Below are 25,152 nucleotides of genomic sequence, written 5' to 3' on the forward strand. Positions count from 1 at the left end.
AAAAAGAGGAGGGGGAAGAGGGGAATACGTGTGAGTGGCCATGAAAGGGCCATCCAAAAAGGCTACCTTACTTGGGGATTGAATTATTCCTTTCTCAGCCGTTTCCCGTAAGTTCTTTGGGTTCTCTTTTTCTTTCTTTTCAGCCTTTTTGCGTGTCATTACCAAAAATAATATAATAAAAACTAGGTAGAAGAAAGAGAAAAGACAGTTGTCAGTCAATAGAAGATCAATCAGAAGATGGAATTCCAAATTGGATTTGCATTTGGTGGAACCCACCTAAAAAACTTTGTATGGAGGGTCAGAAATATAATTTTAGGTTCATAATCAACGGCTAAAGATCTAGTAAAAACATGGTCTCATTTATGTCTCTTAGATCTAAATCAGAAGGTTAAGAAGTTTCAGTAGTATTTCTCCACAATCTTATTCTTATCTCATATAAATTCTCTTTCTTTTTTGTTCACGCCAAGAGGAAAGGATTTCCCTTTACGTTGATATCAAGGGAATTTTGTCAATGCCATGGCTTTCTTCGGGAAAAGTTCTCCCTCTAAACATCTCTCGTACACGTCCAAAAGTGGGGAGTTGGGAGGTCATTTTCTATGAATTCTAAAACTTGTCTTCCTATCTCGTGGTGTTATGGCACAGTGGGTCCCACCCATGGTTGATCAGAACCATCCATTTGAATTCGACCATCCATCTATTATTATTATTTATTATTATTATTATTATTATTATTATTATTATTTTTTTATTTTTTATTTTTTTATTTTTTTTGTGTGTAGGTAAGCTGGGTTCGAACCTCCGAACTCACAACGAAAAAGGCTTTCTCTTGCGAAAGAACGGCAACTTGATCGAGTCGAGACCAATGGCTGATGCGGGCAAAAAGGGCAAAAATAAACTGACTAACAGGGGCTATCATCGTTTAAACAAGAGTACCAGAGAGACCCCAGGAAGGGCGTAGACTCAAAAGAAGGGAGAGAGACACAAGCTTCCTCTTCTATTAAGCAAGGGAAGTCCTCTACTCTGCCAAGGCAAGAATCGAAGACTACGGCTTACAAGTCAACGACTGCAGCTTAGCCGAGGCTTAGCTCAGGACCCCACTACTCATCGTATTTGGTTTAGTATTGCTACCGCATGTGATTTTGAGAGTCATGATATATATAATGTATCCTCCGAATAAGCAATTTGATATCTGACTCGGGCCTTGAAGACCAAAGCCTTGACTATGGAGTCAGAGGCTCAATCCCACCATTCATCCAACTATGATATCACTAGCATTCTTGAAATAATGGGCCCCACCCCATCAAAACATGAGGCATAAAATGGTGGGCCCCACCTTATGAATGGGCTTGGGAAGAGATGGTGGGCCCTACCATATCAAACACATGGGTGAAAATGATGTGCCGCACCCTATCTAAACATTGTGTAATAAAATGATGGATACGACTCATAAGGTCCGATGGACCATCCGAATCCGAACTTTAATCCGAACTTTAACGGACACTGTAGACAAAATACCAAGATCCATGGACACATTTTAGAGGCCTACTATATGATCCAAAATTATTACCAATCGGATATAGGCAAGTAAGAAAAGCCCATGGGAGAATCCTTAATCCGATTTTACTATACTATTTTACAAAAACAACCTTTAGTTTTGGGCGAGGATTTTTTCGCACCCCTCGTAGGATAAATCGCACCCCTATTGAAGTGATTTGACGTCTAAAAGCGTTGAACTCTGCCCATAATTTATATTAAAAGGGTGCGTATTATCCTACGAGGGGGGTGCGAAAAAATCATCTCCCTTAATTTTTTTTAGGGAAAAATACAAATAGACTCCCCAACTATTTGACATTTTCACTTCTATCCCTATAGTTTCGAAATCACCAACGACACCCCCTAAGGTTTCGTTGGTTTTTTTTTTTTAACGTGACGGAGTGGACGGAGAGCAGAAAATGACTATAATGCCCTCGTCTTCCCCAACTAAACATTAGGATTTTCATACTTGAAAACTGAAAAATTAGGATTTGATTCTAACCCTCATTTATTTATCAGCACAAACCCTCGATGAAGGGGTTTTACTTGTCTTCATTCACATCATTATCATGCTTTGCACATAAACCCTAATATTTTGTGGCTTCCTTTTGTCTTTATCAGTGTTTTTTTTTCTTTTTTTTGAAATGTTGTGTTTGATGTAGCCATGAAGTGGGGTTTCGTTGTCTGTGGTGGGGGGCGTCTTGAAGAAAAGCCACTTGAAGCCACTGAGGAGGAGGAACTGTCAACTAGGAAGAAACAAGCTTGCAAGGAAATGGCGTAACCCTAATCCATTTTCAAATGGCTTAAAACCAATGAGAATGTGTCATCAAAATATTAACCCAAGTTAGTTTGAGTCATTTCGTCAGGTTAAAGTGACGGATTGTCAATGAAGGGGGTCTACTTAAATGTGTCATAAAGTTCACGGGGTGTTGTTGGTGACTTCGAAACTATAGGGTTAGAAGTGAAAATGTCCGATAGTTTAGGGGTCTATCTGTATTTTTCCCATTTTTTATAACTTTAGGTGGCCGTTTGGATACGCAGATTTTAAAATCCAAGTTCTTAGTTTGAAAACAATGTAAAAGAGGGTTCATGATCAAGCTGGTGTATGCTGTTCTGACAGCATTTCTTGGATTTTAAGTGAAAAATCTCTCCTGCATCCTGAGACTTCTAAAACCTGAAAATATGGGAGGATCTACTACTCTCTTGCTTACAGAAAGAAGGGCAAGAAGTCAAAAACGAGTCAAAAACGACGGCTGATCCGCTTCTTCTCTTGTCTCTTAGCTACAATTTTGAAGAAATCCCGAATTCTAAAATCCGCGTATCCAAACGGCCCCTAAGTATATTTTAGGGCTTTTTTTTTTTTTGAACAATTCCTGTTCTTGGTAATCTTGCATTCATCTCTCTCAATTCACTCTCTACCTTCTCTAACCACTGACCCTAAGTTCCTAGCCCAGTTCCTTTTCAAAGACATAGGTGGATCCCATTCGAAATGGATCCGTTGACCACCTTGGATACCACCCATGCACTGAATGAGGTGTAAAAAAAATTCCACTGTAGAAAAAGTTCCAGTAATTTTTTTCACAAAAAAAATTCAATAAAAATTTTCCATGAAACAAATGAATGACAATGGAAACAAAGAAACATGTTTAGTTCCCCTTGCAATAAAAACTTAGCACTAATGGGCGTAAATCTACACCATATGTAGGTTGCGCAAGACCCCGCCGCTATAAATCCGGTTATCAGAGATTACTATCTCTGGAACCAAACAATACCAAATAGCCTCCAGCAACCCATGGATTTACCCCAAATGAGTGTTCGCAACAAATCAAGAGTGCTATGAAATAAAGAAAATGGAATTCAAAATTGGATTCACATTAGATTGCATTTGGTGGATCCCACCCAACTCAATCAGAAAATGGAATTCGAAATTGGATTCCCATTACATTGTATTTGGTGGATCCCACTGTTGGTCAATCAGAAAATGGACTTCGGAATTGGATTCCCATCACATTGCATTTGGTGGATCCACCGTTGATTTGCAATGACAGAAAAAAACTTCACATGGAGGGTTAGAAAGTTTAATATGGGAATTATGTTCATAATCAACGGCCAAAGGTCTACTAAAAATATGGTGTCATTTTATGTCTCTTAGATCTAAATCAAACGGTTGAGAAGTTTCAGTGGCATTCCTTCACAATGCTATGCGTATCGACTCTAATATATAAATCCTCTTTCTTCTAGTACACGCCAGGGGGAAAAGATTTCCATTTACCGTGTTATCAAAGGAATTTTGTAAAATCATGGCTTTATCGGTAAAAGTTCAAAGGACTCTCTCTCTTTAAAAAAAAGAAAAAAAAGAAAAGAAAATGGTGAGTCAGGGAGGTTTTTTTTTTTGTTTTTTATCGGTTGAATTCTAAAACTTGTCACCCCATCTCGTTGTGAAAATTAATTGATACTCGTTTTCTTTGAAGGCGCAACCTCATTGTAATATGATGAGGTGCACCCACGATGTGAAAGTGCCCCACGCTTGGTTGATCAGAACCGTCCATTTGACAGGACTTGCTCATCCAACTCTAACATTATATATATATATATATATATATATATATATATATATATATATATATATATATATATATATATATAGAGAGAGAGAGAGAGAGAGAGAGAGAGAGAGGAAAAGGATTGTACACTCGAGCGTACCAAGAGTGCCCAATCACATATGGGCCCACTTTGTTAGGATGATCCAAAGCATTCATTTGAAAGGCTCTATCATAGATAGGATGTGTACTAAAAATCAGCTCCATAGGATTATCCTAACCCATCCATTTGTGGAGGGCAAAATGGACGGACCACAAATCTGCCCATTTTTTCCCTCCACTTTTGGAGGGGTTAGGATGATTCAATGGAGCTGATTTTTGGTACACACACTATCTATGATAGGGCCTTGCAAATGAATGCTTTGGATCACCACAAAAAATGTAGGACCCATGTGATTGAGGCACTCGGGCATACCATAAGCTTGGTATGCTCGAGCGTACAATCCTTTTCCTCATATATATATAGAAAAGTATAGCTACACATACGTGTAGCTAACTTAGCTACACCAACGGCTTAAAATACAGTGGGCCCCACATTCTTTGGGTGATGCAAACCATTCATTTGATGGGCCCTCATATTGATAGGGTGTGCCCAAAAAATCAGCTCTATAGAATCATCCCAACCCTACGATTTGTGGAGGCAAAAATGGACGCGTAAAAACCTTCACAAATCTGTCCATTTTTGCCTCCACAGTTTGAAGGGTGGGGATGATCTTATGGAACTGATTTTTTGGGCACACCCTATCAATGTGAGGGTCTATCAAATGAATGGTTTGGATCACCCAAACAATGTGGGCCCACTGTATTTTAAGCCGTCGGTGTAGCTAAGTTAGCTACACGTATGTGTAGCTTCACTTAACTCATATATATATATATATATATATATATATATATATAATGATGAACATGGAGTGAAAAATTATGTATAATTAATGGTTTACATGGTTAAAAATACATATTATTGAATGTTAGGATTCTGTGATTGGCGTGATTTTTGGGCCGTAGCATAATTTAGGGGTGCAACTTGGGTTGATTTTTGGGGATTCGGGTTGAGCATTTGCCTTAAAATCTGGTTGGGTGAGGTTGGGGTTGATTCCTATTCATATTTTAGCAAATGCTCGACCCGACCCGACCGAAGTTGCACCCTAGGAGATTCCAAGCACGGCCTGACAGATGGAAAGTTCACATGTCAGAGGTGGGACCCACAGTAACTTAGTGTGGGTCCTTAACTGTACTACATGAGGCTGTGCCCCAATGATCAAGTGGCATATGTCAAATATTCAATATGATTCCACAACTTTAGTGGGTTGTAGCCAATTGAAAGGATGTTCTGGAAATCCAGAGTTCATTTCAATTCCATTAAGTACCCTGATGGGGTGTAAAAGCGCAGCAGCCTGTTAGCTGCCGACACGTGGCTAGGGGAGGGCCCACCACGGACCAGCCTATCAGCTGCCGGCACGTGTCTCGAGGGGGGTCCACTGCAGATCCCGCGTCAGCAAGGGTAGTTCGGTAATTACCTCAGAGTAGGTGAGCCCGAACCTATAGCTGGTGGACACCTGCCTTGGAGCATTAACTCCCCACCTACCCCAAATTTCCCTCATAAAAGGGCTTCCAAAGCTCATAAATCGGGGTATTGAATTCTCACCCACCACTCTTAAAACTCCCTCTTCACTCCGGCTCGTACTGACTTGAGTGTCGAAGGGCCTGTCCGGAGTATACTCCGGGTCGGTCATTCTGACCTCGTTTGCTTCTGTGCAGAACACAGTTCATCCGGACTCTATTTCCTTCTCTTCAGCTCCTCGGGCCCTCCAGCTCGGCTCTTACGTCACTGTCATATCTGTTAACTGATTTCGGGCCTAACAGATTGGCTCCATCCGTGGGACACAGAACTAAAAGCTGTTCCCAGATATCTCACAAAAATGACGGGGCGCAGGAGTGCGCGGGTGCCAACCGCGCGGACTACCCGAGCCGTCCTGCCCCGCAGGACCCGGAGTGAGCGAGTCGCCTCGCTGGTGGTGGCAGCTTCTGCTACGGCCGAACAGAGCCAACCTCGTTCGGAACACCTAAATCCCATGCCCACTCCAGAGCAAGTCCAAGCTCTCTTTCAGCAAATGACAACTCTCGTTGGTCAGTACCAGCAGCTACTCCAGGCGCCTCTCCAACCTCCTCCGAAAGCTCCACGACCTGTCCAAGAAAGGCCAGAAATCCACAGGGGAGAGTCGTCGCACCATGGTGAGGACCGAACTCACCATTCCCCCGGACAAGTCCGTCACCCCACGGCCAGGCATGCACAGACAGAGCCGCACCGCCGTCGGAGGTCGCGATCTCGCTCTGTGCAAAGGCGCCGAGCTCATGAAGAGCGCGAACCACAGGCAAAATCCCGGTCCCGTCGTAGGAGTCCGGAGAGCCACTCCGGCTTCGCGGCGAGCCAATATGTGGAAAGAAACAGGTCACCAGACCGTAAAGCTGACCCGATGCTGCGGAGAATAGAAGAGATGGACCACAGAATCGAAGAGCTGGCTAAGGATCAAAGCCGGCATGTGCCTAGGGCGTTCTCAAGCAGAACACCGTTCACCGATGACGTGATGGGTGCCCCAGCACCCAGGGGATTTAAAATGCCAACTATTCCGCAGTATGATGGGACCACTGACCCCGTGGACCACTTGGAGACGTTCTGGACAATGATGCTCCTCCACGGTGCGTCAGACGGTTTCCTCTGCAGAGCATTCCCGACGACCCTGACAGGTGCAGCAAGGGACTGGTATTCAAGGATCAGACCGAACTCCATCAGCAACTTCGATGACTTCCGGAAGACCTGGTCTGCCACTTCATGAGCAGCCGCAGGCCAAGGAAAACAACAGCATCCCTGATGACCTTGCGGCAGGAGGATAATGAACCTCTCAAAACCTTCGTCAGCCGCTTCAACAGGGAGGCACTCCAAGTACCAAATCTAGACCCCTCGGCCGCTACGAACGCGCTTCTCGCAGGTTCTAGATCAAATGATTTCCGCCGAGCGGTGGCCCACCGGAATCCTCACTCCCTAGCAGACCTAATGGCCGAGGCAGAAGAATACTTATCAGTGGAAGAGACGCTGGCTGCTCTGGACTCGAGTCGGAGGAGAACCTCTGATGACAAGAACCAAGATAGGTACCCAGCTAAGCAGTGCAGGGATGATAAGGTTGTCAGAAGAGACAAGTCCCCCCAGAGAAGGGAGGAAAACTTCACCCCTCTCACCACCTCCCAAAGACATATACTGGCCGCCATCAGCGGAGAAGAGTTTATAAAGTGGCCAACCCCAATGATCTCCAAGGGAAACAGGAGAGACAAGTCAAAGTACTGCCGGTTCCACAGGGACCACGGCCATGATACAGACGAATGCTGGTAGCTGAAGGGGGAGATCGAGCAGTTGATCAGCAGGGGCTACTTGAAAAAATATGTCCGAAGTGACACCCACAGAACTGACCCCAAGGAGAAAGGTCCCCAGGGCCGAAGCCCTCGGCGGTCTCAACCGCCCCCAGTCCGAAGACAATCTCCTCCGCCGCCTAGTCCACCCCCAGAGGCACACCGCTCCCAACCAAGGGGAGTCATTGGCACAATCATGGGCGGTCTGGCAGCTGGAGGCACCTCATCCGCTGCTCGAAAAGCATACGCACGCCGAGTCAATGTCGTGCACACATGCAGCAAGAAGATGAAGACCGAGAATGAGATCTCCTTCTCAGATGCGGACCTCGACGGCCTGATATTACCACATGACGACGCCCTAGTCCTAACGATGCTCGTCGCAAACTGGGAGCTGAAGAAAGTCCTGGTAGACAATGGGAGCTCAGCCGACATCTTATACTATCACACCTTCGAAAGGATGATGATAGGTGACGACCGCTTAAAGCCGGCGAACTCAGATCTCTTCGGCTTCTCAGGAGAGGTAGTCAAGGTTGAGGGACAAATCGAGCTTCCTGTCCTCGTCGGAGAGCCACCCTGCCAAGCCTTCGCCATGGTCAATTTCCTAGTAGTGAGGGCTACTTCGGTCTATAACGCTATTTTAGGACGGCCTGGCCAGAACCTGATCCGCGCCGTCGCGTCTGCTTATCACCAGAAGATGAAGTTTATTACGCCAAACGGCGTTGGGGAAGTGAGGGGAGACCAGCCGCAATCTAGGGAGTGTTATGCAATGGCACTCAAGGGCAAAAAGGTGATGGAGTCATTGCCAATCGAGCTACTCAACCTGAGGGACGAAGCTCAGGGAGCTCAGTCAGCCGAAGACCGCGTCTCCATCCCCTTGTGCAAAAATGATGATGAGAAGGTGGTTTAGATCGGCTGCTCTCTAGACGACGACACCCGGTGCAGCCTCACCCAGTTTCTTCAGGACAATGCAGATGTCTTTGCATGGGCTCTCGCAGACATGCCCGGTATTAACCCGGAGGTCAGCACACACAGACTAGGTGTTGACCCAACCTGCAGGCCGGTAAAGCAGAAAAGAAGACACTTCGCCCTCGATAGGCGGCAGGCGATCAGAGAAGAAGTGGAGAGGCTCCTAAGGGCTGACTTCATTCGGGAAATCCAGTACCCGGACTGGTTGGCAAACGTAGTCTTGGTAAAAAAGGCAAGTGGGAAATGGAGAACCTGCGTCGACTTCACTGATCTGAATAAAGCCTCTCCCAAGGACAGCTACCCGCTTCCAAAGATCGATCAACTCATCGACGCCACTGCAGGTCACGAGTTACTGAGCTTCATGGACGCCTTCTCCGGATATAATCAGATCAGAATGTATGAGTCAGATATCCCGAAGACCTCCTTTGTAACGGACCAGGGGACCTACTGTTACCGCGTGATGCCCTTCGGCCTGAAAAACGCCGGGGCCACATATCAGAGGCTCGTAAACAAGCTCTTCCGGAATCAGATCGGCCGCAAAATGGAAGTCTATGTTGACGACATGCTTGTCAAAAGTCGAAGCACGCAAGATCATGTCTCCGATCTGGAAGAGACATTTCAAGTCCTGAGAGTCAATAAGATGAAGCTCAATCCCACCAAGTGCACCTTCGGCGTCAGCTCGGGAAAATTCTTAGGGTTTATGGTTAGCCAAAGAGGCATTGAGGCAAATCCGGAAAAAATCTAGGCCGTGGTGGAGCTCACTCCGCCGAAAACCATCAGAGATGTGCAGCGACTGACAGGGATGATAGCCGCGCTGGGGCGCTTCGTCTCAAAATCTACAGAGAGGTGTCTCCCTTTCTTCAACGCAGTCAAAGGACTCAAGACCGTGCCCTAGACAGAGGAATGCCAGGCCGCCTTTGAGGAGTTAAAACAATATTTGTCCTCTCCACCGCTATTGACAAAATCGGAGCCGGGTGAGGAGCTACTTTTGTATCTATCTATAAGCCCTCTGGCTCTGGCAGCAATCCTAGTTCGTGAAGAGCACAGCCAACAAAAGCCGGTCTACTACGTTAGTAAAGTCCTGCACGGCGCTGAAATAAGGTACCAGCGGGTCGAGAAATTGGCTTATGCGCTGATGACGGCAGCCAGGAAGTTGAGACCGTATTTTCAAGCTCACACGATAAAGGTTCTAACTGACAAGCCGCTTAGGCAAGTTCTCCATAAGCCGGACACCTCGGGACGACTCGTTAAATGGGCCGTGGAACTGAGTGAATTTGACATCCGGTACATGCCCAGGCCCGCAATCAAGGCTCAAGTATTGGCAGATTTCGTAGCTGAATGCTCCATCCCCCAGCAGATCGCCGAATCTGAAGTCGCCCAAGCCCCACCAGCGAAAAGTGCAATCGTAGCCGGGGAGCCAGCAGAGGATGGAGCTGGAACATGAATCATCCCCGTGCCACCAGCTGAACATGATCCTTCAACCGCCGAATCACTCTGGGAAGTGTACGTGGACGGATCTTCAAACAAGGCAGGTTGCGGAGCCGGTCTGGTTTTAACCAGGCCGGACAGTTTCGCCCTAGACTACGCCTTAAGGTTCGGATTTCGCGCATCTAACAATGAGGCTGAGTATGAAGCACTCCTCGCCGGAATGAACCTCGCAGTCCAGATTGGCGCCCAGAGATTGAAAGCCTACTGTGACTCCCAGTTGGTCGCCAACCAGATCCAAGGAAATACGAAGCCCGCGACGAGCGTATGATTAAATACCTCTCCCAGGTCCGACAGCTATCTTCCAAGTTCAAAAGTTTTGAGGTCGTCAGAATCCCCAGAATGGACAACACAAAGGCAGATGTACTGTCTAAGCTGGCCGCATCCGGGTACATGACTCTCGGGAATATATGCATGGAGTTCTTACAGGCATCCAGTATCGAAAGAAAGGCTGCTGAGATAATGCAGGTGGAACACGAGTCCTGCTGGATGGACGAAATCGTCGACTACCTACGTAGTGGGAGACTACCCGAGGCCAAGAGAGAAGCTCGCAAGGTGATCCAAAGAGCAGCCCATTTTTCACTCGATGGCGGGAACTTGTTCAAAAGATCCTACACTCTCCCCTACTTAAAATGTCTCCGGCCCAGCGACGCCACGTACGCCCTGCAAGAGACACGTGAAGGTATTCGCGGAGAGCATCTAGGGGGCAAGGCCCTGGAGATCAAAGTTCTGCTGAGAGGTCTGTACTGGCCGACACTGAGACAGGACGCACTGACCCTGGTCAAGAGGTGTGAGAAATGCCAAAAGTTCTCCCCCACCATTCATCAGCCCGCTGTATCTATGGCTCCAATCATCAGCCCGCTACCCTTCGCGATTTGGGGGATGGATATCTTGGGCCCCTTTCCACCGGCCTCCGGAAGGCACACATTCGTAGTGGTGGCCATTGATTATTTTACCAAATGGGTGAAGGCTGAACCTCTAGCCCAGATCACCGAGCAGAATGTGCAGAACTTCTTTTGGAAATCAGTGGTCTGCAGATTCGGGATCCCTCGCGCCTTGATAACATATAATGGCAAACAGTTCGAATGCCGAAACTTTCGGAAGTTCTGCTCCGACCTGAAAATTGAGCAGAGGTTCACCTCAGTAGCGCACCCACAGACCAACGGGCAGACAGAAGTCACAAACCGAATCCTACTGCAGGGTATAAAGAAAAGACTGGACGAAAAAGCTGGCCGATGGGCAGACGAGCTCTATCATGTCCTATGTGCGTATCGCACCACCCCACGCACACCAACGGGTGAGTCACCATTCAACCTGTCCTTTGGAACAGAGGCGGTAATACCTGTCGATGTAGGTACCCCGTCCGCCAGGATCACCAGCTTCAACGAACAGCTCAACGGTGACGGGCTCCGCGCGAATCTCGACTTATTGGATGAGGCCAGAGAAGAATCCCGAATAAGAGTCGCCGCCTACAAGCAGAAAGTATCTCGCTATCATGACTCCAAGATTCGTCCCAGAGAGTTTCGAGTTGGAGATCTGTTCTTAAGGAAAGCTGCCATCTCCCAACCCAAGAAGGTCGGAAAACTTTCCCCAACCTGGGAGGGGCTATACCAAGTAAAAGAGGTGGTTCGTCCGGAAAGTTATAGGCTGGAAACACTCGAGGAACAGCCGCTACCCCACGCCTGGAACTCAAAGAACCTTCGCAAATACCATCAGTAGCGAGCTAACCGGTGCAAAAATGACTTTGTAAATATATTCTAAATATGAATGAAAGAAGCTCTTTTACAAATCTCTTCGTATTCGTCCATTCGGAAACCCAATTCACTAAAACTAGGGTACTCGACGCTTGGTTCGCCACGGCTTGTCTCCGCAAAGACCGGGAGCCCACTCCTGGTCCGGAACCAGCTCGGATGCAAAAACCAAAGCTCCTTGGAAACCCAGTTCACTAAAACTAGGGTACTCGATGCTTGGTTCGCCACGGCTTGTCTCCGCAAAGACCGGGAGCCCACTCCTGGTCCGGAACCAGCCCGGATGCAAAAACCAAAGCTCCTTGGAAACCCAGTTCACTAAAACTAGGGTCCTCGACGCTTGGTTCGCCACGGATTGTCTCCGCAAAGACCGGGAGCCCACTCCTGGTCCAGAACCAGCCCGGATGCAAAAACCAAAACTCCTTGGAAACCCAGTTCACTAAAACTAGGGTACTCGATGCTTGGTTCGCCACGACTCGTTTCCGTAAAGACTGGGGGCCCACTCCTGGTCCGAAATCGGCCCGGAGGCAAAGACCCAGTACCCTGAGAAACCAAGCACATTAGGGTCAACCTAAGCCCATGACGACCGCCTAGAGCAATTGCTACACAGTATACGGCCAAGCAGTATAAACAAGAGACGGACAAGCGGAGAAGAAGTAGACAGTACAAATTTGCTTTCCATTCACATGTGAGGGCCTCAGAGGACCATTACAAAAACAACGCCTCCACGGGCTGTTACAAAAAGTTGGGCCTCCAAAGGGCCATTACAAAAAGAAGTCAAAAAGTCACCAAAATGGTAGAAGGAGAACTCAAGACGCCTCGTTGCCATCATCCCGTGCTGGATCTGATCCCAGGGGCAGAAGTGTGTCCGCTGTGGCCGGCTCATCGCCGGTAAGCGTCGGTGGGTCAGGCATAACCACCCTGGACAAATCAACACCCGGGTCAGATTCCTTGACCTGCTCGAGGCAGTCATAGAACCCAATTTTGTACCCCTCGCTAGATAGGGCGATGAGTTCATCCTCCTTTCTCTGAACGGCCACTTCTTGCCTCTCTCGGGCTCTGTCCCTTTGGGCGTTGAGGGCTTCCACTGCTTCCTCCTTCTGCGCAGTCAGCTGAGCGGCGAAGTCTTCTTTGATCCGCTTGTTTTCTTCTTTCACCCGCTTGTTTTCCTCAGCCAATTTTTCAGTGGTCTCCTGGAGCCCTTTCACCTCTTGGATCAGCTTGCCGTTCTCCTCCTTGGATTTCGTTATCGCCTCAGCGAACTTCTGACTCTTCTGATTGAGATCATTAAAGTACAACAAAATCTGCAAGCAGATCGACCAGTGTTAAGCACAGAAGAGTGAAGGATTGAGCAAAAATAAATAAACACTTGAAAGCCACTTCACCTTGTAAGTTGACGAGAAAATGGCCTCTTCAGCCGCGGCAGGAGGTTCGTGGAGAACCTGCTGCTTGTCACTGGACTTTGCTAAGAAGCTCCTTAGCCACCCGGGTCTCACCCAGACCGGTGTCGTTCTTCTGGACAGCCCAGTTGGGCCGAAAAACGTTGTCTCCAGCCCTCACCGCGGGAGGACGGGCTCCCGCTGATGTCCCTCCTGACTTGGAAGATTCCAGGCCACGGCTGTGGACGCCCACCAACTTAACCACTGTCTTGGCCTTGGCAGGCGGTGCCTTAGCAGGCGGTGCCGTGGCCTGGGAGGGCGCCGGACTCGCCATTTCTACGGTCTTCCTTTTCTGGCCCTGTTGGGCCTTCCCAAACGCTCCTTTCCTCATTTTGTCTACCAAAGACTGTTGTTGCATCTCTGAAAATCAACACACAAACAAAACCAGTCAAAAGCAAGGAAAAAGAGGAAAGATAAGTTTTAAACAAGACTAGCCACGTACTTGCCCGGGTCGCGGTACTAAGGCCCAACCCAGCCAGAACCTCTTCCCCTTGGAAGTTCAAACAATCGATAGGTCCCTCGTGATCCAGCACCTCCCGAAGCAAGGCAAGCGTCCTCGCATCCTCGCCCTCGAGAAGCAGCTTGCGACTCATCGCGACTGCATCCGGGGTTCCCCACTTCAAAGGGACCGGCCAGGGCTCGCTGGACTCCCTGTCCTCGACATAAAAGAACCTGTTTCTCCACAAGTGTATAGAGGAGGGGATGCCAGTAATCATTTTTACCTCCGGGCGCTGGCTAATGTAAATCCAACCCCCGCCCTTGTGCCTCTTCAATTGCGCACACGCGCGGAACAAGGGCACGGACAAGTTCCTCTGAAGCCGGCCCTGAATGAGGTATACGAACCCTATCAGTAGCCTCCATGAGTTAGGCGCTACTTGAGCCGGAGCCAGCCCGTAGTATTGAAGCACCGAGGCGAAGAATGGGTGCATAGGAAATCTGAGTCCGGCTCTCAGCGACTCATCGTATATGCAAACATCAGAACTCTCGTTACAAGCCCTATCTCCCTCCGTCGCCTCCCTCAGCCCAAACCTGGATGGAATACAGTATTTATCCCTAATCACCACCAACATGGACTCATCCAGGTGATTCTCCTCGTTGAGAGCCTGTATGTTGTATTTGGGATTAGCATCCATCCGGGCCCTCGCCACGACCTCAACGGCTCGGCCAGGGATTAACGTTGTGGACGCCTCGCCAGCGTCACTACCAACACTCCCCTCCGGTGGGACGTAACTATCTGTCCGAAGCGGAATGGCGTTCAAGTCCAAAATCACTTCGTCCTCCACCTCCTCATCACTCCATATGATATCCACACTGACATCGGGACTTGCCGTTTTCGGGGCTGGTGACCAGGTAGGCCTGTCCTTGGTTCTAATCGACGCTCTAGACCTTGAACTACTAGAAGACGACTCCCCCGAACCGGACTCAGAACTAGAGCTATTAGACATGAAAGCAGGAAAAGAAACGAATGAGACGCGCTGAAGAAATTACCGATTTGCTCAAGGTACCGAACTGGAAGCTTCTGAATCCACGACCGTTCACAACTGCAAAACTATACGAGCCGAACTGGCCTTCGCCGAACTGGCAGAGAAAAGAAGTGGAGGAGAAGGAGAAGTAAAAGTAAAAAATGAGAAGGTAAAAACCTCCTTTAATAAGTTTTACCTGAGGCGGTGTGCATTTAATGAAGAGCACACACTTCGAGGGCGTCTTACTGGTGCCACGTGTCTTATCATAAATGATGGACACACGCATCGAGGCGAAGGCGCAAGTGAAGACACGCGTATCTCCAAGGAATTAAAAGCAGTCCGGCCCAAGCCGGACTGGATATGACGCGTCTCGCAAAACGACAAAAAACAGTCCGGCCCAAGCCGGATTGGATATGACGCGTCTCGCAAAACGACAAAAAGCAGTCCGGCCCAAGCCGGACTGGATATGACGTGTCTCGTAAAACGACAAAAAACAGTCCGGACCGGATATGACGCGTCTCACAAAACGACAAAAAACAGTCCGGCCCAAGCCGGACTGGATATGACGCGTCTCGTTAAAGACGTCAAAAACACAGTCCGGCCCAAGCCGTACTGGGGAAATCCGGACTGGCAAAAATCCGGACTGCTCCAAACTCCGGACTGCTCTTGTCTCCGGACTGCTCCAGAATCCGGACTGCTCCAAAAATCCGGACTGATAAACTCCGGACTACTCCAGAATCCGGAGTGCCCCAAAAGCCGGACTGCTCCAGAATCCGGACTGCTTCAAAATCCGGACTGCTCCGAAAATCCGGACTGGCAAAACTTCGGACTGCTCCAAACTCCGGACTACTCCTGTCTCAGGACTGCTCCAAAAATCCGGACTGCTCCAGAATCCGGACTGCTTCAAAATCCGGACTGGCAAAACTCCGGACTGCTCCAAACTCCGGACTGTTCCTGTCTCCGGACTGCTCCGAAACTCCGGACTGCTCTTATCTCCGGACTGCTCATAAATTCCGGACTGCCTCGCAGACCCCTCAACCACCATCAGTCAGAGATGTACTCTACCACACTTCCCCAAGTCGCCGTAACAACTTGGAGAACTGGGGGGCAACTGATGGGGTGTAAAAGCGCAGCAGCCTGTTAGCTGCCGACACGTGGCTAGGGGAGGGCCCACCGCGGACCAGTCTATCAGCTGCCGGCACGTGTCTCGAGGAGGGGCCCACTACAGATCTCGCGTCAACAAGGGTAGTTCGGTAATTACCTCAGAGTAGGTGAGCCCGAACCTATAGCTGGTGGACACCTGCCTTGGAGCATTAACTCCTCACCTACCCCAAATTTCCTCTATAAAAGGGCTTCCAAAGCTCATAAATCGGGGTATTGAATTCTCACCCACCACTCTTAAAACTCCCTCTTCACTCCGGCTCGTACTGACTTGAGTGTCGAAGGGCCTGTCCGGAGTATACTCCGGGTCGATCATTCTGACCTCGTTTGCTTCTGTGCAGAACACAGTTCATCCGGACTCTATTTCCTTCTCTTCAGCTCATCGGGCCCTCCAGCTCGGCTCTTACGTCACTGTCATATCTGTTAACCGATTTCGGGCCTAACATACCCCGAGCTAGGTTGAGCTTGCTTGGTTCAGATTCTCCAGAAAGAGATCAAGGAAGTTAAGTTGTGAAATGAATGGGACGATAATATACTTCAAGCTCTTCTAATATCAAGGATGTTTAGGTTTCATCCTTTAACCATTCTTGGCCCCCCTTGTGTGCTTTAAAAAAAAGCCAGGAATAATGTTCTTCAACATTCGGGCCCGTTTCTTTTATTTCAAATTTTTTAGTGGGCTTTTTTGCGCCGATTTTCGACAAATTCTAATAGAAAAGCAGAGTCTCTCCACCAGCCGCCCGTTTCGCCTGCTCTAATTTAAGCCCATTTTTTCCATTACTGAAACAACAACAACAAAAAGACAATTCTAGAGAGGACATCCTTGTTTTGCATGGAACCTCTTTATGTCAACAGACAGGGTCAAACTAGGAGTACCAAGCCCATTATAAAAATATAATGGCTTAAAACCAAATAAAATTAGTTTTTTAAGAAGAAACAGTAAGATTAGCATACAGAATTTTCCCCACTGAGATAGATGTAAGTGAACTTAAACCTTTGGAACCAAGAGTATGGAACTTCTCCTAATGGATACAAAAAAACTCTGTTTGCTGCAATGAAGAAACCAGAATTAAGTTGACATATTTAATAGTCTCCAGCTTTCTGATACAATCTTTTCATATACAAGATTTTTCTGTTTTTTTCTATATGAACTTCCTGGGCCCATTTGAAAAAGTAAAGCGTAAGATCCCATGGGTAGCCTGTGTTGAGCAAGGATCTTATGTTTGTCTCCAGTTCTCTTCAAATGAAACTACACACAGTCACATAATCAAAGAAGATGAGCCGATTAGGGCCTCTAATACTCATCTGTAATATTGATCTGATAATGGCGTGCCAACTTATTAACAGACCCATCAACCACAACGCTCTCTATCATGTCAAGCTTCTTGTATTCCCCTTTAAGTTGTTCCCCCTGCTGCTTTGCAAGTTTTTCTTCCTCATCCAGTTGAAGCTGCAAGAAAAGAAACAAACACGAACTCCTCCGAGTTATTTCATTTAATGGAGGATAATTCCCCGATCATTAAGAATTGGACCCAGAAAGAAAAACAGCACCAAACTAACACGCGATGGCTTTGAACTATATACCGGGACAGTAGCCTGTGTTGCATGGATTTGGATCCGCATATCGAGATCCGACATGGAATCGAGATGTCAGATTCGATAAACCCCAAAAGTAGGATTCGTGGATTCAGTAATTTTTATTAGATAAAATAAACAATTTAGATATGCATTTATGAAAAATTTAAGGGTGGAGGGTCGAGGCATTAGGGTTTTTATTAGGAGAGGACAGACTGCTTTTATTAAAAAACAATTAAGACGAAAACACATTTAAAGGGAAAATATACAATATTCACATTTTAAAAGAGTCAGCGATGTGTTGGGATTCGCCTGAAAAAACAAGATTAATGCAGGAAACGGCTATGGCAAGAATCTTGCTGTGTCCCCACTCAAATGTGATGCCGTACCTAGTCGTTTGAATCAGCCCTCCATTTCGGTACAACGAGGAGGAGTTTACTATGGTGTCCCTCACAGGCCCCTATTAGTAAGCAGAATTCATGTCTGAAACGCGTGTCAAAACGTGTCGACACGGATTCAGCAAGGGAAGCAAGAATCGATGCAACACAGATAGTGGCAGACTGGTAGGGGCACATATACTCAATCCTACAAATTAATACGAAAATGAAATTCGAAAGGAATTTAAGATGAAAGTTGCATTTACCTTGAGTAGAAATGAAGCTTCTGCAGCATGTTTCCTGGTAAGTTGCTTCAATTTCTTAGCAACCATAAAATCTGGGTCTGTGGGTTCTATCCATTGGCAATGTATCTTTCTACCAGGTCGTACAGGGCGATCACCAAACATCTCTGGTTCTGCTGCTCGTGCTCTCACACATCTGGGTAACCCAGACATCATGAAAGGATACATGGACATATCAGTGATTATAGATTTTGCCTGCTTTGAAGTTTCCATTTCCACCAAAGCACATTGTGGGATATCCCTCGATTCCATATAGTTGGGAATGAACTGAACATTAGTAACAATCCCAAACTGCCCAAGAGCTGTTCTCAGGACTGGTATTGTAACCTCTGGTGAGAGGTTATCCAAGTAAACTGTTTTCCTCATCTTCTCTTCAAATGTGGCATATTCATTCTGTCCAGTAGTAGCCATATAATTACTAGTTTCTCCTGCTACAAAGGTGGGGAATGGGTCAGCGAGGCAGTGAGCTGTGTTGTGCAAGAATTAGATGAAAATGTAAAAGCAGATTTAATCATTTAATGTCAAGAAGTGATGAGAGAAGAGAGAGGCATCGGCACTGTTCGTTTCAGATTGTGACAACTAATGGGGCAACTAATGAGGGTCCCAATCGATTATTGGCACAAAATTTACCGTGTAATGGGGCAACTGATGAACCAATTGGTTCAACAGCAACCACTTCAATTGCTGAGTCGATGAAGCCAACTGGCCCAGATGGACATATATTCTTATCTGCCGATCTATTCAATGCTGGAATCCGTCCTACTATTAATGTGGGTATTTCCGTCTCCAGAGTAGGATCTGCAGCTCAAATTAAAAAAATTAGTATATGAATAAATCCATATTATTGTGAGTACCGTATCAAAATGACTGGCATTATCATTTTATTATTATTCCTGATCGGCAAAATCTATATTTATGAGAGCAGAATTCTTACTTTATATGGTAAAAAATTTACTTATCTCAGTTATTCCGCAAAAAGCAAAAGAAGAAAAAAGCAGAGGGTCTGTTGAATTTCAAGTATTAATTTTGGGCCAATAATCGGTTGGGAATCTCACCATTGGTTGTTACAATCTGAAATGAACAGGGCCTTCTTGTGGGAGAGTTCTTTCGTTACATCATAAACAGAAATTTCATACAATTAATGCCAATAGGACTAAAGTGCACCATAGTAATAAAAGGCATTTCTAGTAGAAAATGGATCTAAGTGATGCACCTCGATGGACCTAGGACAATTTGTCACTGAAATGAAAACTTCAAGCACATGCCAAAGATCCACCTAAAGAAACTATCGCCTGGATGTATGTATGAAAAAATCGAGTGGTGATTGTTTTAAGCCACACATGTAGGATATTTGTTGCAGGTCACATTATGTTGAAATCCATATGGGAAACCTTGCAACCTCATTCTCCCTCCTTGTCCCCATTCAATCTAGCTATTGTCTCCTTCCTGGTCGTTGTCCACACTTCGAATGGCTCCCTTTTCACCAAAACATCTCAGCTCCCATTTACCCACATCAGCTTTCTTATCTTCTGGCCGCACATCCAAAAACCCTCCCTCTCGATAATGTATTTATTATCAACGATGTGGCTTAACCCATTATTAGGGCTTTCATTTGATTTGTGAAAAGGGTCTTCTTCTTCTCACCATAATTTGCTGCAGGTCACATTATGTCGAAATCCATATGGAAAACCTTGCAACCTCATTCTCCCTCCTTGTTCCCATTCAATCTAGCTATTGTCTCCTTCCTGGTCGTTGTCCACACTTCGAATGGCTCCCTTTTCACCAAAACATCTCAGCTCCCATTTACCCACATCAGCTTTCTTATCTTCTGGCCGCACATCCAAAAACCCTCCCTCTCGATAATGTATTTATTATCAACGATGTGGCTTAACCCATTATTAGGGCTTTCATTTGACTGTCTTCTTCTCACCATAATGTTTGTAAAGATCTGTTGAATCATTTGTGTGATTGCTCAATTCTCTAGTAAGTTAACTACTTTTGTTGAATTCCTAGTAGATTTACTATTTTCTTTGTTTGGATTCCTCGTAGATTTACTTGCATCGAGAAATTCTAAGCGAAGTGCAATGGCCAATATAATGTTCAGCTCCTTGGAGGTAATTTGTAGTTGTTAGAATAAGTTTTAATCATAGGGTTATTATAGTCATTGTACGCCTTTATCTTATTATATAAATACTTAAGTGAGGAGGAGCCTAGCCCTAACTCACTATTCTCTTTCTCTAATCTCAGTTAACATGGTATCAGAGCCAAAGGTCTCAAGTTCAAACCTCCCAGATAGCAAACATTCACATGCGATGGTCGGCCCAAAGTGGGACCACATGTGCCACGTGTTTGCCAAGTGGCCCCCATGTGCGGGGGAGTGTTAAAGTATAAAAAATAAATAACACCTCTCTCTAACAGCTTAAGCTTTTTGGAGAAGTTGGTAAGTTAACAATAGTGTGCATGAAACACTTGTTAAGGAGGATGGGTTGCAAATGTAAGGAGACGGACTGTACTACTAGTATGGATCACTACCATATCCACAGTGGTATGCACAATTATCAATTCCATTATGTTTTGTTCGGAACGGACAAAACGTACTATCCCATTGAGGAAAATGGTACAGAACAGCAGAGTGGAACATTCCGGCCAGAATTTAGATCTTTTCTGCTCCATTCTGCTTTGTTTCATTCTGTTTCGTCGGTATGAAACATGGTGGAATAGGTCCATGGTTTTGGAAAAATCTAAGAAATATCCCTCTAATTACTAGTTTTTGTAATTTTACTATTTTCCTTAATTTCTTTTGCTCATTTTATAGCCATTTGAAGTACATTTTATATTTTTATGTCGTTTTAGCCTCCAAATGTATGAGCTATAAAAAAACTTCAAATGCCCTACTTTCATCACTCCTTCAAATTACCATCTTCCTCAAATCCTTCCAACAGCTTCAAGAGAAGGTTTTTTGTCAAATTAACTAGATTTTTATTTGTCATATTTATAGTTACCATTTGATAATGAATGGTTAGTTTCACCGATGTTTTGTACTAAATTTCATAGCAATTAGGCCTATGAATACCCAAACGCTAACGGATGAGACAACGATATGTCCTACACCACTAAACAAAACGAAACAATATTAGTAACTATGTTGGTATGTGATGCGGCAAAACATCATGTTGAGGTCAAAAGATGAAATGAAAAAACATGTAACTAGAACAACCAAAGGTAATCATAACATACATAAGAGCAGAAAAGAAAGGACCATTCGTGATCAAGAAATGGACCAACGACATGAGCCAAGGAAAACAAGAGGCGTGCTGTTTGTGAAGAGGATCTTCATGCTGATAGGGTCCACTTCAAAGTTGCCATTCGTGAGGAGGATAGTTGATCCAAATGGAGCCCACTCTAATGTGATGCAACTTCAGTTTTAGCTTTATCGTTCCGCTTTGATCTTTTTCTGCTTTAAATCAGTGTGACTGAGCTTCGAAAGTCAGGGGTTTTTTTCTTTATTTTAAATAGTCCTTTCTTTTAGAACATCTAATCCAAGTAGGACTAAGTGAATGACTTTAACGAAGGACACACACACACACACACACACACACACATAGGGAGATGATATTTTCACACCCCCTGCAGTACACATGCGCCCCCCTTATAACGTGATTTGATGTGAACAGTGGGCAACTTTAACGATTTTTGACGTCAAATCATGTTTAGGGGGGGGCGTATGCGTACTGCAGGGGGGTGAAAAATATCATCACCCTATATATATAATGGCAAATGAGAGAGAGAGAGAGAGAGAGAGAGAGAGAGAGAGAGAGAGAGAGAGAGCCCTTTCATAGAGACCCAAAAAAGGGCTCTTGATTGAATCCACGTCATCAAATGTAACTGATTCTACTTTTTTCAACCGATTTTAAAATGTAATTGAAAATGACATGGATCCAATGAAGAGCCCTTTTGCGGCTCTTTATGCAAGGGCTCCCTTGTATCTATCATTGCTCATATACAGAGTTACTATTATACTAGTGAAATGACCAATATACCCTCAGCATAATATGATATATCTAACACTCCCCCTCAAGCTGGAGTGTATATTTTGTTGAGGATTTTTTTTTGAAAATTGACATTTTTATTGATACTATGAAAATTACATTGGGGACTAGGAGTCCCACGTGGCATTACATAGCATCAAATAAAGCTAGCCAGGGCATACCCTGAGCGAGAAAGATTGAACAAAAACAACAAAAATTTTGGCCCTTTCTTCCTGAACCATGCCATCGGCGAGTCTTACACTACAATCAATTGCCCTGCACTACAATCATTCCAACCTACATCCATCATCTTCCTCAAACAGCCTCCAAAAAAACCTCAACACTTCTTTAGCAGCAACACCACCACATTCCTTTACTAACAGCAACGTAGAAGAACTTCTAGGCAGCAATGCCTCGACAAGCGAAAGACCATGGTCTCTCAAGCTATTGAGGATCTAATACTTTCCTCGGCGCACCTGGAATCTGGTATTATATGGGACACCTGGAATCTGGAATTATATGGGACAATTACTCCTGCTATCTCTCCAATCCACCATTCTAAAGTATCACCTTAACACTGACCAACAGAACTAAAACCAACTTCATGGATCCCACAAACTAAATAGCAAAAGACCCAACTTCCCCTTTGAACATCCCTTTTTCCTTCCTCACTCTACTAGTAATTAAAAAAGGAGAAGAGTAAGGGAGAAGATGGTGAGATTCTCCACTAAGGAGCTCTCCCATGAATATGATGTATATATAGGCCCAAAGTAGGGCAGCATGGTAAAAGGACTATAATACCCCTCACAATACACATAATGACCTAAATACCCTTCAACACACTTCAACACTCCCCCCTCAAGCTGGAGTGTATATACTATAGAACTCCAGCTTGTTACAAAGAAAACTACAATAAACAACTAAAAATACCCATACAATAAATAAAAAAATCACATACACACAGCCAGCTTGGTACAACACTCCCCCTCAAGCTAGTGTGGTGAATACATAGTAAAAACATAACAAAAAAGGGACAATGGCCACAGAGAGTACAACGGCGTGATTAGCGGCCAGAAGAACAATAGCTCCCCCTGAATCAGCACTACTACCAAAGTAATCAGCATAGACCCTCCCCCTGAATCAGAGCACAACTAACAAATTTGCACACCAGTAAAAAGCGAACAAAGGCACACACATCAAATCTGCATAACAGTAACAAGCATCGACAGGGAAACATCAACGATCCATTGAACAAAATAAGCACACCAAAGGCACACACATCGAACAATGACGAAGTACCAAGAGCAGAGACATTAGCCAATCAGCACAACGCCAATAGAAGAAAACTCCCACCAACAAAAAGTAAGAGGAACCAACCAACGACGGCGGATGGCACATCACCTGGAAAATTAACCAACCAACGACGGGGGATACCATGTCGTCTGGCGAAACAACCAACCAATGACGTCGGACAGCACATCGCTCGGAGAGACAACCAATCAACGACGAGGGACCACGTTGCTTGCAGAGACAACCAACCAACGACGGCGAACAACAAGTCGCCTGGAGAGATAAACAACCAATGATGGGGGACACCACGTCGTCTGGAAAAATAGCCAACCAACGACGGGGAACACCACGTCGTCTGGAGAGACAAGGCCGAAAGCAACGCTAACGACCGAGCATATAGCCAGAGACAATCAAGCAATGACGATGGACATCATGTTGCTTGGAGAGATAACTAACCAACAATGAGAGGTACCACGTCGCCTGGAGAGATAACCAACCAACGACGGGGGACACCACATCGCCTAGAGAGACAACCAACCAACGATGGTGGACAGCACATCGCCTGGAAATATAACCAACCAACGATGGGGACACCACGTCGCCTGGAAAGACAAGACGGAAAGCAACGCTAACAACCGGACATATAGCCATAGACATGGACAAGTGAATTGCAACGCAAACCATGATGCACAAAGCAACTACACACACATGTAGAAGCATGAACAACAAGTAGAAGGAGTAACTAACAATGTGAAGGAGGAACAATGCCAAGAAGCAACTAACAATGCGAACCGCCAATAAAGAATGGTGAAGAACATAAAGGGAACCGCCTAAAAAACTCACCCTGGGCGAGAGATCAACCAGGAGATGACAGCAAGACAACACTCCATCCATGGAACTACATGAGGCCTAAGGCCTTCAACTGGCAGCGGAAAGGAGACTGTAAAGGCATAACGCCTCTCTCAAATATTTTATCAAACACTAGGTGTGCACCTTGGAGACCAAGACAAACGCCATATAATACAATGGATGTAGAGAAAGGACAAGATTAGGATGGAGTGGATGGGGGGATGAGACTCAAAAAAGAAAGAAAGAAATGATTTAAACCATAAAGGAAGGAATGATGGGGAACTAGAAAGAACCCAACAATAGACTAATATTGAGAAATAGTGAGATTTAGACCAAAGGAACAAGAAATGAAATTATGGCTGGAGAAAATAAGGAAAAGAATGGATTTACAAATGGTATTTACATAAGGGTTATGGCTTTCAGAGTTACAATAGAGAGGATGTGGAAAAGTCACAAGAGAAAGAAAGGGAGGATTTAGGGTTTGGGATTAAGGACTTGGGGATTTGAATGGGGATTTAGGGTTTGAGGATGGAAACCGGATTCGGGAAGAAGGTTTCTTCCTCAAATGTGATGGTGGTGAGAAAGTATGGAGGAATAAGAGAGAATCCATGTTGGAGGGATGGAGGAAAGGGATTTGGGGATGTGGATGGAGAGGTTTAGATGGAGATTGGGGTGTTGATGGAGAGGTAAAGAGTTTACGACAAGGAGGGATAGTGTAATAATTTGGGGGCGATCCAATATGGCGCCTTAGAAATAGGGCCAATCCCTGGCTCAAGATCAACGGTGAAATCAACCTCTTTATGCGGGGGGAACTCAGTCAAGTCCTCAGGAAAGACATCGAGGCACTCGCTCACCACTGGAATACCGGTCGTTGAGAGCTCACGGTTATCATCTTCCCCTTACACATAAGCGAGATAGCACTCACAGCCCTTCCTTA

At 45.6% G+C, this 25,152-nt stretch overlaps 1 protein-coding gene across 4 annotated transcripts in view; it reads right to left on the bottom strand.

Moving 5' to 3' along the window:
- Positions 1 to 16,667: 16,667 nt before the first annotated feature.
- LOC143888344 (uncharacterized) overlaps positions 16,668 to 25,152 on the bottom strand; it is a 41,653-nt gene continuing 33,168 nt past the window's right edge. For 2 of the 4 annotated variants that reach the window (XM_077392729.1, XM_077392731.1), the window contains 3 exons: positions 18,679 to 18,846; positions 18,013 to 18,479; positions 16,668 to 17,244 (listed from right to left, as the gene is read on the bottom strand). In XM_077392729.1, the coding sequence (XP_077248844.1) occupies positions 17,089 to 17,244; positions 18,013 to 18,479; positions 18,679 to 18,846 (791 nt within the window). In that variant the 3' untranslated portion in view covers positions 16,668 to 17,088. The remainder of the gene's footprint in view (positions 17,245 to 18,012; positions 18,480 to 18,678; positions 18,847 to 25,152) is intronic. The other 2 variants (XM_077392732.1, XM_077392733.1) reach the window with 2 other exon arrangements.

This window comes from Tasmannia lanceolata, unplaced genomic scaffold, assembly GCF_043159265.1.
Source record: "Tasmannia lanceolata isolate RefF3 unplaced genomic scaffold, GAP_Taslan_0.1 ptg000012l, whole genome shotgun sequence".
In the NCBI taxonomy this organism is placed as follows: domain Eukaryota; kingdom Viridiplantae; phylum Streptophyta; class Magnoliopsida; order Canellales; family Winteraceae; genus Tasmannia; species Tasmannia lanceolata.